Genomic DNA, 17043 nt, shown 5'->3' with positions numbered 1-17043 from the left:
CAGAGGCCAGCTCAGATGGACATGTAGTACATATGTCTGACGAATAAAATCCCTAAGGTGGTGACGTATTCACAACTTAAACTTGGACACTGCCTGTGAAGTAGGCTGAGAGTAAGGTTCAAGGACTCTTGGAAGGCAAACCACAGGAAATGTGGCATGTCCACCAAGAACTGGGAGAAAAATGAACACGTAAGGACTACCGGGAGAGTGATCGCAAGTCATGGTGTTGCTTCCTTCGAATAGCAAAGAATACAGGCAGCAAAGTACAAAAGGCAAGCTTAAAAGACTAGACAGCCCAAACAAAGTCAGACAATCCATCCTTGCTCACACTGTGGAAAGCCATGCAGGTCTGCAATTGGACTCCACAGCCATGTTTGTGCAAGAAAAGGCCATTTTCAATAACAAAGGGAAATCAACAATGATAAATTCACAATTAACAAACAGGACTTAGTGAGAGTTAGGATATGGGCAGCAAAGATTTGTAGGGTGGAAGGTGGGAGGCTGGCCAGGAGAGCATTGGAAAAATCTAATCTGGAAAAAGGCTTGAACAGCTGAGATAGAGGTGGACCCGAGTGAGATTGTGGGGGTGGAAGTAAACAGTCTTGGTCAGAGAGAGAATATAGGGTCAGGTGCTGAGCTCAAGATCACAAACAATCTGCTTTAACCTATTGTTCTGTGCCAGGAGCAGGGTTTGGCATACTGTACCTGAGAGCAGATCTTGCTGTATTGTACCCTGAAAGAGGAGAAAATGCACAGAATATTATTCCATCCAGTTTATGCACTTACCTATGTGAGAACAGCTTGGATTCATATTCTGTAAATAATTCGTCTGCCTTACAGAATTGACAACTGCAAAACAAAGGAAAATAAGGGGCTTGATTAGTATTCGATGGGGGGAAAAATATCTCCTTCTGAACACCTGTTGTACCACATGAACAACTAAAACAGAAAATATTCACGCATCTAAGAAAAGCAAATTACATGGAGACAACTGACCAATTGTGCATCTTCAGCAAAAGCCATTCAGATGCTTGAATGGTGTTGGATTATTCAGTTAGTTCATTCAATTACTGAAGACCATTCACGAACCTCAGAAATAGTTAATTGATGTGTCTGACTAATGGCCAATTCGTGTGTCTGAGAAATGGCCAATCTATGTAGTGGTCTTTTCTGATGTTGAGTTATTCAATTATTCCATTCAATTATCTGGGACAAGGATCCTTTCAGGTATCTGAGAAATGGCCCAACTGTGTACCTGGGAGATTCGTCCTCTCATGTCCCTGAGACAACAACCCATTTGTGTGCTTGATCAAATTCTTTGGTTAGAAGTCAGGTGAGATAGTCCATACAATTGGGATGACATCAAAAAATAGAAACACTAATATCTTACATTTATAAAGCACCTTTAACACAGAAAACATCCCAAAGGAAGAGAAAACATAATAGAAATAATAAGAGTGGAGGAATGACTGCTGTTGTTGCTGTCTTGACCACACACTTCCCACTTCTAACGTCACAATAACATTTTTCTTAATGTATGTTGAATCATGTGGTCTCCTTAGGGAATACAAGCCAGTTTAATCACATGGATCCATAGAAACTGCTGGCAATGACATTTTTCCCAATAGCTATTTTGATGGGGGTTTGAATGTTGCAAACCAATATTGGCAATTCCAAAGTGAAAACAGAAAATGCTGGAAATACTCAGCAGACCTGCCAGAGAGAAAAAGAGTTAACATTTCAGGTTGATGTCATGACATGATAGTTATTGACCTGAAATGTTAACTCTGTTTCTCACTCCACAGACACTGGCAGGTCTGCTGAGTATTTCCAGTATCAGATTTCCAGCATCCACAGTATTTTGCTTTTGTATCGGTACTTCCAAACCTCATTTAACAATTGTTCTTATTTATGTCAGTCATCGCTTAAGTGGACAGACTGCTGACCCCCGAGGCAGAAGGCTGAGGGTTCTAGTCCAACTCCAAGAGACTTGAGCACAAAGTTCAGGCTGACACTCCAGTGCTGTACTGAAGGAGTGCTGCACTGTTGGAGGTTTCACCTTTCAGTTAAGATTCTTAACCAAGGCCCATCTGCCCTCTCAGGTGGATACAAGATCCCATGACACTATTTCGAAAAACAGCAGGGGAGATTTTGCCTGTCCTGGTCAATACTCATCCCCCGACAATGTAATTAAAGCTGATTATCTGGCCATTATCACATTGCTGTTTGTGGGAATTGCTGTGCAAAGATTGGCTGCCAAGTTTCCTACATTAAAACAGTGACTACATTTCAAAAAGTACTTCATTGGCTGTGATGTGTTTTGGGACATTCTGGGGTTGTGAAAAGCACTATATAAATGTAAGCCTTTCTTCAATCGAAGCATTGTAACAACAATTCTTCCCAAAACATCTCACTTGACAAAGATGTAGAAATATAGAAGGCATCCACAAGCAGCTATCGCACAATAGAAACTTTTAAGAGAAAAGAACTAGTTTTGCATTGCCAGTTGGCAGGAAACCAATCATGGTACTGCCCGATACACCCACTTGTTCAGGGGAAATCGGACAGGGCGAAGATGACACACTGTGGCGAGCCGAATTTCTTCTTGTGATGGAGGAGCCTCCAGATTCTTGACTGAGTCCTGCACCGTCTTTTGGGATTTCTTCAACTCTTCAATTTGCACAGTCAGCAAAAACTGTAGACCTCTGCAATCCCGGAACCTGAGTACATAAGGTTTGTGATCAACACAAATTAGAGACAACATTTGTCATCATGCCTTTTAGTTGGTGAATGGCTCATTGCATCAGAGTTTAATCAAAGCAAACGCTTATTGTGCAGCAGATAGTTAAGTTTATTTAATGAATTTTAAGCGCAGCCGTTGGCAAAATTGCACAACAGTTAGTGAAGTTTCAGTGCATCAAGTAGAAAAGTTTCAATATATCAGTTATGTAATTATTAGTGGAGTTTCAGTGCAATCGTTTGTGAAGTTTCATTGCTGACTTGAACGTCATGAATACCCACAAAGTTTTGGAGTGCCGTATTGGCAAAGTTTCAGTGCATCAGCTCGACAAGATTCAACGTACTGGTGAGGAAAGTTCCAGTGACTAAGTGAAATTTTAATGCAGTTGCTCAGGACATTTTAGGGTCTTTTATGGACCCCACTCCCTGTGGCATATCACTCCATGCTCTAACAACTTACTGCATTAAAAAAAATTCTTCTTACCTCTCTCCTCACTCTTTGTGAAAATTTTAAATTGATGATCCCTCCTCACTGACTCCCCAATCAAAGGAAATGGGGACCCACCTGAGACTGCAGGCTCTGCATCTATGCAAGGACAGCCTTGTCTCTGGGACACGTAGCGCAGACAAGGGCTCTAACAGAGGGACCGGTAAGCAGTAGAAGATGAGAATGCCGAGATTTTCTTGGAACCCTCAACCTCCTCACCCACCTCCAGAACCCTAGATTGGCTGCCAGGCAGGTTAGACGGGGCTGGCTGCTGGGGAGCAGCAGTCACCCCTTCCAGCCACTGTTGTGCCAGAAGTGCAAACATCCAGTTATGGGTGTACAGTTTTTCGCGTACTCCTTGGACAACAGCCCTCATTCTACAAACACCTATTCCAGGCTACTGAGTGAGCCTTGGACCTTTGCTGGGCATCACACTGCTCTTGCATGCACTCTGTGTGATGCTACATGTGTCTCTCTATGAGATTGGCCATTCATGCAATCGAGTCCCTGAGATGAGGTCGAACTCATCACCGGATGGACTTCTCCACTCGAAGTGCTTGAGCTCACATTGCCTCTGGGAACTCTGGCAGATGTCCACATATCTGCTGCTGTTGATCCAAGTATTCTGCCCAAAGGGAGACTCCTGAGGCCCTAGCACAATGGCTACTGGAACATCATCATGATTATCCTCCCTCTCAAGGGGGACTGTGCATAGAAGTCTCTGACTCAGCCACCTCCTCCCGCACTCTGGTGCGGTGCTCTTCACACGTGCCACCGACTCTATACATGCGATTTTTTAAATAATGTATTCTTTCATGGGGCGCATTTATAATTAAGGTCTTTGGGGAACAAATGCTAAGTAAACAAGGTGCTAATCTTGGAATCCATCTTTAAACCTTTTCTCCCTTATCTTAGTTTGCAGCAAACGTTGAGCAGGGTCGATTCCAGTCGCCTCTAATCACGGTCCTCCAAAGAATCTCATTGATGAATGCAACAACTGCCAGACACTGGAAAATGCTGAGTTTTCTTGTGAAACACTATTAGCTTAACACACTGAGGCATTCAGGTATTAGAATTCGCCAGCATGAAAGAAAGAGTGCAACAATCATTTATTGGACAGTATACAAATTTACTTACTTTTCAGCCATGGAGAGTTTGTTAGCTTGATGTTTGTAGTTGGATGAGATTTCATTCTGCACCCTTGTCACCAGCTCTTCACCCAGGTCTGCCTGAAGTACACATTCAACGATACCAAGCCACCAAGGAGCCCCAAAGTGAATCTGCTGACAAGACACAAATGAGAAGAGAAAGACATTCCAGTATGTCAAGGTTAATGGTCAGCTGTACCATCCTATTTACCAACTTTCAAAACCAGAAGTGAGCACCAAGTCACAGAAAAAAGTGGCAAACCTTAGGGCAGTGAGAAAACTGTGGGGAGTTGATTTCAATACCCAGTTCTTTTTTGGAAAGTAACTTTATGTTAAATATTATAGATTCTTAGCATTAGCATTGCTGAGCAGTTCAGTGACTACTTTAGCCTGCTGATGGATAAGTGTAGATTTCGGCCATCTGCTCTCCAGCAGTACCACCAAGAGCAATCCCTTTACTGCAAGGAGGTCAGATTTGGGAGCACTGCAGGAGATACCCAAAACAGCACAATCAGCCCTGCATAAGTATTTTTTTTTAAATTGCAGGCCCTCCAGGAGCCATGGGACATTCTCCTCTAGGGATAAATAGTCACTGCTACAGTCCCATGCAATAGCATCTGTACCTCAGTACTGTAAAGTCGCGCCTTTTGAAACTTCCTTGTTCGCATATTCGCTTAGCCCTGCTAAAGCCTTTTACGCCACATCACCCATCACGTCATCAATTGTTCGCTTATCTGCCTTTTCTTTCTCCTTTCTTCTCTTTCCTCAAGGAAACGGCAGCCATGACGGGGCAGAGACCTCAACACCTTTTTACCGGGAGATGGTGTCGAAGTCTCTGGAAGCAGACTCCTTCCATTAGCCGTGGACTTTTAATTCCCTTTTTTTTAAGCACCTTTCTGACAGGGGCGAGGACCGGTGCCTGGAATGATTGCAGCTGAAGTGCAGCCTGAATGGAGAGATTAACCTGAGAATGTCCGAATCTCTCGGTCCCGAGTTGCAATAACAGCTCTGTTCAATTCTGAAATGTTCACTGATTTTGCCTGCCAGTTTTGAAGTGATTCATGTTTTTCTTAAATGAGGATTGTCGCTTATTAAAATTTTCAATACATGTCTTGGGTGTGAAAAGAGATGAGTCTGTAGTTGGATTCTTTTGTTACAACATTGAGCTCACAGGCTCCCCCCTCATCTGTCATACACAGATAACACAATTTGCTATAGAGTAACCGCACAAACCAATGCTGCCCTCACATTGCTGAAACCTATCTAATTGACTCCCATTGTAAAGCATGATTATCATTCATAATTTTGCCATTTGCGAGGTATTGCAGGAACGTGAGGACAGTGGGACTTTACTGTATATCTCTACCCGGTTAAGGCCCATACCCTCTTTTCAATGGACCCATGGCTCCTACAGTACTTTGCAATTAAAAAATTTGCTTCTGCCGGACTATTGTGCCTTCCCATTTTCATGCTGAATTGGGTGTTTGCTGCAGCGCTCCCAACTCTGGTCTCCTTTGCAGTATTTGGCCTTAACAGAGAAGCATTGCTGTATACAACTCTTTCACTGGCACTCTGGTACAGGGCCGTTCACCTGGCGCTCCGGTACAGGGCCGTTCACCTGGCGCTTTGGTACAGGGCCGTGCACCTGGCGCTTTGGTACAGGGCCGTGCACCTGGCGCTCCGGTACAGGGCCGTGCACCTGGCGCTCCGGTACAGGGCCGTGCACCTGGCGCTTTGGTACAGGGCCGTGCACCTGGCGCTCCGGTACAGGGTATTGCACCTGGCGCTCCGGTACAGGGCCGTGCACCTGGCGCTCCGGTACAGGGCCGTGCACCTGGCGCTCCGGTACAGGGCTATGCACCTGGTGCTCTGGTACAGGACTCTTTACCTTGCGTTGTAGTTCACGGATGTTCTGCTGAACTGGCGGCAAAGCTTGACATGCTGCAGAAACTTCGGAATCTGATTTGCTCAAGTAATGCTGTCTAAGATGTTCAGCCTGTGTATGATGAGGCAAGAAAATAAATTTTAAAGATCATATATATATAACCACTTCAATACTCAAGGCTCAGCAGGGCAGGTGACTTTGACATCAAGATAGCGTTTGACTGTGTGGCATCAGGGAGCCCTGGGTAAATTGAAGTCAATGGGAAAATGGGAATCAGGGGAGGACTCTCCACTGATTGGACTCATACCTAACATAAAGATGGCTGTGGTAGTTGGATGCCAATCATCTCAGTTCCAGGACATCACTGCAGAAGTTCCTCAGGGTAGTGTCCTAGGCCCAACCATCTTCAGCTGCTTCAATGACCTTCCCCCTATCATACTTTCAGAGATGGGAATGTTTGCTGATGACTGCACAATGTTCAGTACTATTCACGACTCCTGATACTGAAAATGCCCTGTCCATGTCCAGCAAAACCTGGACAACATTCAGCCATGGACCAAAAAGCGGCAAATAATATTCATGTATCCTAGAACTCCCTTCCTAACAGCACTCTGGGTGTACCTACACCACATGGACTGCAGCTGTTCAAGAAGGCTGTTCACCACCACCTTCTCGAGGACAATTAGGAATGGGTAATAAATGCTGGCCTAACCAGCAAAGCCCACATCCCATGAAAGAATTAAGAAAAAGGTACATCTCACAGTGAGTGGCTGAAAAATCACATACCCAAAGTATTGCCAAAAGTTGGCAGCTCTGATTTTGGGACTTCATCTTCTTGTAGTATGGATTATAGGTGCCCTGAAGCTGCTTGCCACACTTATACAGGAGTTAGTGTACCAAACCAAGCTGTGAGGCATTGAATTGGGAAACTTGAAGACCAGATAAGAACGGTGCCTGAACTAAAATTTTCCATTTGGTATCCATGTTGGTCGCAATGTAACTGCTTCCAAATCAGTGCACACAATCTTCCCAGGAAGCACAAATCAACCAACCAACATGAGGCAATGAACAGTAATCAAAACTGGTCAGTAAATTGAAGTTACTGTTTTTCTTATTTTAAAATGTGCACTTGTCTTTAACTAGCTTGAGAGAGAATTAACAACACTGCAATAATGTAATGCTATTTATAACTATACTAAAGGCTTTGAAGAGAAAATTCTGCCTGGTGCATGAGCTAAGCAAACAACCACCCTGTTGGGAGAAACACTCATCTTCCGACTTTGACACAGGACAAAAACTCCGTTATTGAGACAATCCTGCATGTTTTACCACTAACAACTCTAACACTAACAAGTGTAGATTACCAGACACAGGATAGTTTCAGCACATTGTCACCACGCATTTCCACAGGAATTCAAAGCAAACGTGGTGAAAACCATGTAGTCAGTTTTGTAACGTAGGTACATGCAACAGCCTGAACTTCCAAACCATAAAACTACCATCTCTATGTGTGCCATGCAATGTCCCAGTCTGTGCCGTGTGCCCTGCAATGTTCCAGTCTCTGCTGTGTACCTTGCAATGTTCCAGTCTCTTCTGTGTACCTTGCAATGTTCCAGTCTCTGCTGTGTACCTTGCAATGTCCCAGTCTGTGCCGTGTACCCTGCAATGTCCCAGTCCGTGCCATGTGCCCTGCAACGTCCCAGTCGCTGCTGTATACTTTGTAATTTCCCAGTCCGTGCAGTGTACCTTGTAATGTCCTAGTCCGTGCCGTGTACCCTGCAATGTCCCAGTCCATGCAGTGTACCTTGTCATGTCCCAGTCCGTGACATGTACCCTGCAATGTCCCAGTCCGTGTCGTGTACCCTGCAATATCCCAGTCTCTGCTGTGTACCTTGTAATGTCCCAGTCCGTGCTGTGTATCTTGCAATGTCCCAGTCTCTGCTGTGTACCCTGCAATGTTCCAGTCTCTGCTGTGTACCCTGCAATGTCCCAGTCCATGCTGTGTACCCTGCAATGTCCCAGTCTGTGCCGTGTACCCTGCAATGTCCCAGTCCGTGCTGTGTACCCTGCAATGTCCCAGTCTGTGCCGTGTGCCCTGCAATGTCCCAGTCCGTGCTGTATACCCTGCAATGTCCCAGTCCGTGCTGTGTGCCCTGCAATGTCCCAGTCCGTGCTGTGTACCCTGCAATGTCCCAGTCCGTGCTGTGTGCCCTGCAACGTCCCAGTCGCTGCTGTATACCTTGTAATTTCCCAGTCCGTGCAGTGTACCATGTAATTTCCCAGTCCGTGCAGTGTACCTTGTAATGTCCTAGTCCGTGCCGTGTACCCTGCAATGTCCCAGTCCGTGCAGTGTACCTTGTAATGTCCCAGTCCGTGCTGTGTACCCTGCAATGTCCCAGTCCGTGCCGTGTACCCTGCAATGTCCCAGTCCGTGCTGTGTACCCTGCAATGTCCCAGTCCGTGCTGTGTACCCTGCAATGTCCCAGTCCGTGCTGTGTACCCTGCAATGTCCCAGTCCGTGCTGTGTACCCTGCAATGTCCCAGTCCGTGTCGTGTACCCTGCAATATCCCAGTCTCTGCTGTGTACCCTGCAATATCCCAGTCTCTGCTGTGTACCCTGCAAAATCCCAGTCTCTGCTGTGTACCTTGTAATGTCCCAGTCCGTGCTGTGTATCTTGCAATGTCCCAGTCTCTGCTGTGTACCCTGCAATGTCCCAGTCCGTGCCGTGTACCCTGCAATGTCCCAGTCCGTGCCATGTGCCCTGCAACGTCCCAGTCGCTGCTGTATACTTTGTAATTTCCCAGTCCGTGCAGTGTACCTTGTAATGTCCTAGTCCGTGCCGTGTACCCTGCAATGTCCCAGTCCATGCAGTGTACCTTGTCATGTCCCAGTCCGTGACATGTACCCTGCAATGTCCCAGTCCGTGTCGTGTACCCTGCAATATCCCAGTCTCTGCTGTGTACCTTGTAATGTCCCAGTCCGTGCTGTGTATCTTGCAATGTCCCAGTCTCTGCTGTGTACCCTGCAATGTTCCAGTCTCTGCTGTGTACCCTGCAATGTCCCAGTCCGTGCTGTGTACCCTGCAATGTCCCAGTCTGTGCCGTGTACCCTGCAATGTCCCAGTCCGTGCTGTGTACCCTGCAATGTCCCAGTCTGTGCCGTGTGCCCTGCAATGTCCCAGTCCCTGCTGTGTACCCTGCAATGTCCCAGTCTGTGCTGTGTGCCCTGCAATGTCCCAGTCCGTGCCGTGTGCCCTGCAATGTCCCAGTCCGTGCCGTGTGCCCTGCAATGTCCCAGTCCGTGCCGTGTGCCCTGCAATGTCCCAGTCCGTGCCGTGTGCCCTGCAATGTCCCAGTCCGTGCTGTATACCCTGCAATGTCCCAGTCCGTGCTGTGTGCCCTGCAATGTCCCAGTCCGTGCTGTGTACCCTGCAATGTCCCAGTCCGTGCTGTGTGCCCTGCAACGTCCCAGTCGCTGCTGTATACCTTGTAATTTCCCAGTCCGTGCAGTGTACCATGTAATTTCCCAGTCCGTGCAGTGTACCTTGTAATGTCCTAGTCCGTGCCGTGTACCCTGCAATGTCCCAGTCCGTGCAGTGTACCTTGTAATGTCCCAGTCCGTGCCGTGTACCCTGCAATGTCTCAGTCCGTGCCATGTACCCTGCAATGTCCCAGTCCGTGCTGTGTACCCTGCAATGTCCCAGTCCGTGCTGTGTACCCTGCAATGTCCCAGTCCGTGCTGTGTACCCTGCAATGTCCCAGTCCGTGTCGTGTACCCTGCAATATCCCAGTCTCTGCTGTGTACCCTGCAATATCCCAGTCTCTGCTGTGTACCCTGCAATATCCCAGTCTCTGCTGTGTACCTTGTAATGTCCCAGTCCATGCTGTGTATCTTGCAATGTCCCAGTCTCTGCTGTGTACCCTGCAATGTCCCAGTCCGTGCCGTGTACCCTGCAATGTCCCAGTCCGTGCCGTGTGCCCTGCAATGTCCCAGTCCGTGCCGTGTGCCCTGCAATGTCCCAGTCCCTGCTGTGTACCCTGCAATGTCCCAGTCCGTGCTGTGTACCCTGCGATGTCCCAGTCCGTGCCGTGTACCCTGCAATGTCCCAGTCCGTGACATGTAACCTGCAACGTCCCAGTCCGTGCCGTGTACCCTGCAATGTCGCAGTCTCTGCTGTGTACCCTGCAATGTCCCAGTCCGTGCCGTGTACCCTGCAATGTCCCAGTCCGTGCCGTGTGCCCTGCAATGTCTCAGTCTTTGCTGTGTACCCTGCAATGTCCCAATCTCTGCTGTGTGCCCTGCAACGTCCCAGTCCGTGCCGTGTACCCTGCAATGTTCCAGTCTCTGCTGTGTACCTTGCAATGTTCCAGTCCCTGCTGTGTGCCCTGCAATGTCCCACTCTCTGCTGTGTACCCTGCAATGTCCCACTCTCTGCTGTGTGCCCTGCAATGTCCCAGTCCATGCCGTGTACCCTGCAATGTCCCAGTCCGTGCCGTGTGTCCTGCAATGTCCCAGTCTCTGCTGTGTACCCTGCAATGTCCCAGTCTGTGCCGTGTACCCTGCAATGTCCCAATCTCTGCTGTGTGTCCTGCAATGTCCCAGTCCGTGCTGTGTACCCTGCAACGTCCCAGTCCGTGCCGTGTACCCTGCAATGTCCCAGTCCGTGCTGTGTGCTCTGCAATGTCCCAGTCTTTGCTGTGTACCCTGCAATGTCCCAATCTCTGCTGTGTGCCCTGCAATGTCCCAGTCTGTGCCGTGTACCCTGCAATGTCCCAGACTCTGCTGTGTACCCTGCAACGTCCCACTCTCTGCTGTGTACCCTGCAATGTCCCACTCTCTGCTGTGTACCCTGCAATGTCCCACTCTCTGCTGTGTACCCTGCAATGTCCCAGTCCATGCTGTATGCCCTGCAATGTCCCAGACTCTGCTGTGTACCCTGCAACGTCCCACTCTCTGCTGTGTACCCTGCAATGTCCCACTCTCTGCTGTGTACCCTGCAATGTCCCACTCTCTGCTGTGTACCCTGCAATGTCCCACTCTCTGCTGTGTACCCTGCAATGTCCCACTCTCTGCTGTGTACCCTGCAATGTCCCACTCTCTGCTGTGTACCCTGCAATGTCCCACTCTCTGCTGTGTACCCTGCAATGTCCCAGACTCTGCTGTGTACCCTGCAACGTTCCACTCTCTGCTGTGTACCCTGCAATGTCCCAGTCCGTGCCGTGTACCCTGCAATGTCCCAGTCCGTGCCGTGTACCCTGCAATGTCCCAGTCCGTGCTGTGTACACTGCAATGTCCCAGTCCGTGCTGTATGCCCTGCAATGTCCCACTCTCTGCTGTGTACCCTGCAATGTCCCAGACTCTGCTGTGTACCCTGCAATGTCCCACTCTCTGCTGTGTACCCTGCAATGTCCCACTCTCTGCTGTGTACCCTGCAACGTCCCAGTCCGTGCTGTGTACCCTGTACTGTCCCAGTCTCTACTGTGTACCCTGCAATGTCTCAGTCCGTGCTGTGTAACCTGCAACGTCCCAGTACGTGCTGTATACCCTGCAATGTCCCAGCCTCTGCTGTGTACCCTGCAATGTCTCAGTCCGTGCTGTGTAACCTGCAACGTTCCAGTCCATGCTGTATACTTTGCAATGTCCCAGCCTCTGGTGTGTACCCTGCAATGTCCCAGTCTCTGCTGTGCACCCTGCAATGTCCCAATCTCTGTGTACCCTGCAACGTCCCAGTCCGTGCTGTGTAACCTGCACTGTCCCAGTCTCTGCTGTGTACCCTGTACTGTCCCAGTCTCTACTGTCTACCCTGCAATGTCCCAGTCTGTGCTGTATAACCTGCAACATCCCAGTCTGTGCTGTGCACCCTGCAACATCCCAGTCTGTGCTGTGCACCCTGCAACGTCCCAGTCTGTGCTGTGTACCCTGCAGCGTCTCAGTCTCTGCTGTATACCCTGCAACGTCCCAGTCTCTGCTGTGTACCCCGCAATATCCCAGTCTCTGCTGTGTACCCTGCAACATCTTAGTCTCCACTTTGTACCCAGCAATGTCCCCGTCCGTGCTGTGCACCCTGCATTATCCCAGTCAATGCTGTGTATCCTGCAATATCCCAGTCCGTGCTGTGCACCATGCAATGCCCCAGTCCATACTGTGTACCACGCAATGCCCCTGTCCATGCTGTGTATCCTGCAATGTCCCAGTCTGTGCTCTGCATCCTGCAATGTCCCAGTCTCTGCTGTGTATCCTGCAATGTCCCACTCTCTGCTGTGTACCCTGTACCATAACATCAAGCCTCAGGTTAAAGAGAACCAGCAGTATTGGACTGGTTTTCTTTCTCGTTTTTTTTAACATTTCTAACTGACAAATTGTGAGATCTGAATTTTTACAATTTGTACCGCTTAGTTTTTGGAAGGAAATGGTTGTTATAGATCATAAAAAAATTCAGGTCAGAGCTTTCTGTCTCCATTTAATTAGTATTGGAAATGCATTCAATAGGGGCAGGAAGGTACAGCCTAAAGTGAGCAGAGGGCTTTGTTGTAAATGCGAAGGAGATTGTGACAAGACAGGGTCATTTTATTGTGCGTACAATTAATGCATACTCTGTACAGAGCAATCAATCTATCCATAGATGATGGAACATTCTATATGATTCACGCTGTATGCACAAGTTTATTTAAAGAATCCACGGACAAAATCCAGGAACATTGGGAATAGAAGTAGGTCATTCAGTCCTGAGTTTGTTCCATCATTCAATTAGATCAGCAGCTGCAGGGATCAAAGTACTTCAAACGTGGGCTTACCACAGAGTGACATAATCATATAACCTAGAAAGCATAATGCTATGTACAAAATAAAGTCCTATTTGCTTTCCATAACCTTCACTTGACTTATGCACATTTAAAGAGCAATCAATGACTCTGCTCTGGTCTCCCTCCTGACTTATTTCTTTCAACAGGATCCCCTCAGTGCAAACAAGCCTAATTTCCTGACTCCATGTGCACAACGCTATATTTGTCCACATGATATAAGCCACAAATAGGCCCATTCACTAAAATTAGTCTGCAGCTGGTCCATTTGCTTGTACCATCAGCAATTTTGAAAATTGTATGATTTAAGCCTTCTTCTAAAGATTTTGCATTTGTTAGCCATGCCAAATATGGAGCTTAAGTTCACAAGCACAAAAGGTAGACTGACATTCCAATGCAATACTGGGAGGGCTGCCGTATCAGAGAAGCCACTCCTTGAATGAGATGTTCAACTAGGGCTCCATCTGTGCATTTGAGGACAAGCAGCAAACTCCTCTAGCCAACATACTTTCCTCTACCATCAAAAGCCATTTATCTTATGTAGCCAATTTCTGCACAGTAAATAACACTGAACACACTTCCAAAGTAATCCACTGGTTGCTAAACTCTTTGGGATGTAAAAGGCATTATATAAATACAAGTTGCTTCTTTCAGTGCAACATATTTTGGATATATCTTGGTTTTCTGATTTGGGATTTATCTATCAATGAGGCAACAGGACAATGAACAGCCCTTCCCAAACTTCCAGACATATGGAACAAAAGCAATGAGTATGAAATGTAAACAACAAACAAAACAATAAAATCAAAAGTCTAAGGAATGCAATGCTAGAGTGCACAGGACCACTACCACTCCAGAGTCAACTATTAAATGACAAGTCTTAAGAGCCAAGTAGTAAATGAGAATGACTCTGTACAGTTAGCATCCACTGGCCCCTAAAGGAAAGTGGGTACATACTTCTTCCCGAAGCTTGTGATCTCGGAGAGTCGGTGGGATCCCTGTGTGCTTTGCCTCCAAGAGCTCAATAAGGTTGTGGGTAGCATGGAGTCGCTGGAAAGAACAACATTTCAATTGATTGGTAAATGGAGAGTGGGGCCATTGAAAACCCGCAACTAGATAGATCAATATGGGACTTATATCATTCTGCAATGCAAATTGAAATCCAGATTGGTCCACTCACCTGTAAAGAGTCTGTTTGAAGTTTACCTTTGTGTTCCTCGGATGAACGCAGAACCTCTCTGTAATATTCAACTGCTGTTATGAACTCACCTGTAATATATAATTATTGGAGTGGGAATTGAAGCCATACAAAGATACAAGCACCAAACGTAGGATGACACTGTAATAAGTAGTGTTGCACTGTCGGAGGTGCCAAATTTTCGGATGTGATGTTAAACCAATATTTATCCCGCGATCAACATCTTGAAAAATGATTTGGTCATTATCACGATGATATTTGAGGCAGCTTGCTGTGCAAAAATTGGCTGCCACATTTCCTTATTACAACAGTGACTACAGTTCAGGAGTGCTTCATTGGCTGCAAAGGGCTTTGAGACATCCTGAGATTATGAAAGGTGCTATATAAATGCAAGTTCTTTCTTTAGTATCATAAATGTACTTGTTCAATTTGATACAAAGCCTTTTCATCTATATAATTAAACATTAAGGCACCGCGACAGGTCTATGGCTAAGACTGCCAGTTGGCTAGAAAATCTATTGTCTCAAACATACTATTGATAAAAAAATGGAATATCACCAAATCACTATTAATGGAAAGATCGTAATTGACTCAAACAGCATGAAGATGGTCAGAAAAGCTAATGATGAACAACAAGCAGTCACCACAAAACAATCAATCAATCAAATCATTATAAGAGAAGTATTGGAATGCTTCCAGCGGCCGTCTTAATTTCTCTTCAAACCCCATCATATACCCTTAAAAGCTAAAAAAAAAAACTGCATTCCAGATTCAGTGAGTGCATTCAAGATATCATAAGTACATTTCAGATTCAGTTAACACTTTAGTATACTATAAATGCACACATACCCAAACTCAGACAGTATTAGCTAATCTCAGATGGTGTAACAGTATATTTGGGTTCAGATAGGTTCACATTCAGATAGAGGCTGGAGTAATTCATTCCTGCATTTGGCAGTTTGTGATTTTCCATCTATTAAAGTGAACGGACAGACTGTTGACCACAGAGTGGAGCATTTCAGCCCATATATATGAATTAAGCTGGCATGTTCATATTGAGTTAATGCTATATGGAAATATATACCAATATAACACAGAGACTGATTATTCAACCCAATCAGTCCATTTTGGCTAATGTAATGTTTTGATAACAATTTATCCATCTTTAGTCCCATAGCCTTTATCCCCTTTCCCTAAAATTAGTAGATTCATATTTACTTAGTATATTTAGTTGCAAAAAACCCACTAGTAACAAATATGTTTACCTCTGATAATATGAATGCCAGCCAATCCATTAAGAGCACACACAAGCTGCCGATGAGCCTCTTCACACTCTGTGCAACATTTTTTCTGAAGAGACTTTAAGAGTTCTTCCATCGTCATGGTACTGCAATCACAAAAGCATAAACAGTCCAGGTAAAGGAATAAGAAAATAATCTAAAAATAAATGACCAAACTTTGCATTTGCCAGCTCGAAAGCAAGTACACCTCCTGCATTGTCAGCTGTGGCTCAGTTCATAGCACCCTCGCCTTTGAATCAGAGGGTTGTGGGTTCATGTCCCACTCCCGGAAACCAAGAACTGTGAATGTACTCAAAAGAGTTACATGCGATCTGTTGATAACTCGAAAGAGTTACAGAGACTTCGTAGTCATAGTCACAGTCATAGAGGTCTACAGCACAGAAAAAAGTCCTTCGGCCCATCGAGTCTGCGCCAGCCAAACAAGTACCTAACTATTCTAATTCCATTTTCCAGCACTAGTCCTGTAGCCTTGCATGCCATGGCATTGCAAGTGCACATCCAAATACTTCTTAAATGCTATGAGGGTATCTGCCTCTACCACCCTTTCAGGCAGTGAGTTCCAGATTCCCACCACCCTCTGGGTGAAAAAATTCTTCCTCACATCCCCTCTAAACCTCCTGCCCCTTACCTTAAATCTATGCCCCCTGGTTATTGATCCCTCCACCAAGGGGAAAAGTTCCTTCCTCTCAACCCTATCTATGCCCATCATAATTTTATACACCTCAATCATGTCCCCCCTCAATCTCCTCTGCTCCAGGGAAAATAACCCCAGTCTATCCAATCTCACCTCATAACTAAAACTCTCCAGCCCAGCCAACATCATGGTAAATCTCCTCTGCACTCTCTCTAGTGCAATCACATCCTTCCTATAATGCGGATTCCAGAACTGCACGCAATACTCTAGCTGTGGCCTAACCAGCATTTTATACAGTTCCAGCATAACCTCCCTGCTCTTATATTCTATGCCTCGGCTAATAAAGGCAAGTATTCCATATGCCTTCTTAATCACCTTATCTACCTGTCCCGCTACCTTAAGGGACCGGTGGACATGTACACCAAGGCCCCTCTGATCCTCGATACTTCCTAGGGTCCTACCATTCATCGTGTATTCCCATGCCTTGTTTGTCCTGCCCAAGTGCATCACCTCACACTTATCCGGATTGAATTCTATTTGCCACTGACCAGCCCGTCTATATCCTCCTGTAATCTAAGGCTATCCTCCTCAATATTTACCACCCCACCAATTTTCATGTCATCCACAAACTTACTGATCAACCCTCCTACATTCAAGTCTAAATCATTTATATATACCACAAACAGCAAGGGACCCAACACCGATCCCTGTGGGGCCCCACTGGACACAGGCATCCAGTCACAAAAACACCCCTCGACCATCACCCTCTGCTTCCTCCCACTCAGCCAATCCTGGATCCAATTTGTCAAATTGCCTTGGATCCCATGGGCTCTTACGTTCGTTATCAGTC

General features: G+C 46.4%; 1 protein-coding gene across 1 annotated transcript in view; it reads right to left on the bottom strand.

The window, feature by feature from the left end:
* shprh (SNF2 histone linker PHD RING helicase) overlaps window positions 1-17043 on the bottom strand; it is a 110064-nt gene that overhangs the window by 27294 nt on the left and 65727 nt on the right. Inside the window, exons 15-21 of the mRNA XM_078541786.1 lie at window positions 15524-15645; window positions 14241-14329; window positions 14018-14110; window positions 6263-6370; window positions 4364-4509; window positions 2547-2720; window positions 787-849 (exon numbers count right to left, since the gene is read on the bottom strand). Of these exons, the coding sequence (XP_078397912.1) occupies window positions 787-849; window positions 2547-2720; window positions 4364-4509; window positions 6263-6370; window positions 14018-14110; window positions 14241-14329; window positions 15524-15645 (795 nt within the window). The remainder of the gene's footprint in view (window positions 1-786; window positions 850-2546; window positions 2721-4363; window positions 4510-6262; window positions 6371-14017; window positions 14111-14240; window positions 14330-15523; window positions 15646-17043) is intronic.

Source organism: Cetorhinus maximus, chromosome 5, assembly GCF_964194155.1.
Source record: "Cetorhinus maximus chromosome 5, sCetMax3.hap1.1, whole genome shotgun sequence".
NCBI lineage: Eukaryota > Metazoa > Chordata > Chondrichthyes > Lamniformes > Cetorhinidae > Cetorhinus > Cetorhinus maximus.
Note: the sequence above shows the minus strand (reverse complement) of the source record. Positions and strands in the feature narration are given on the sequence as shown.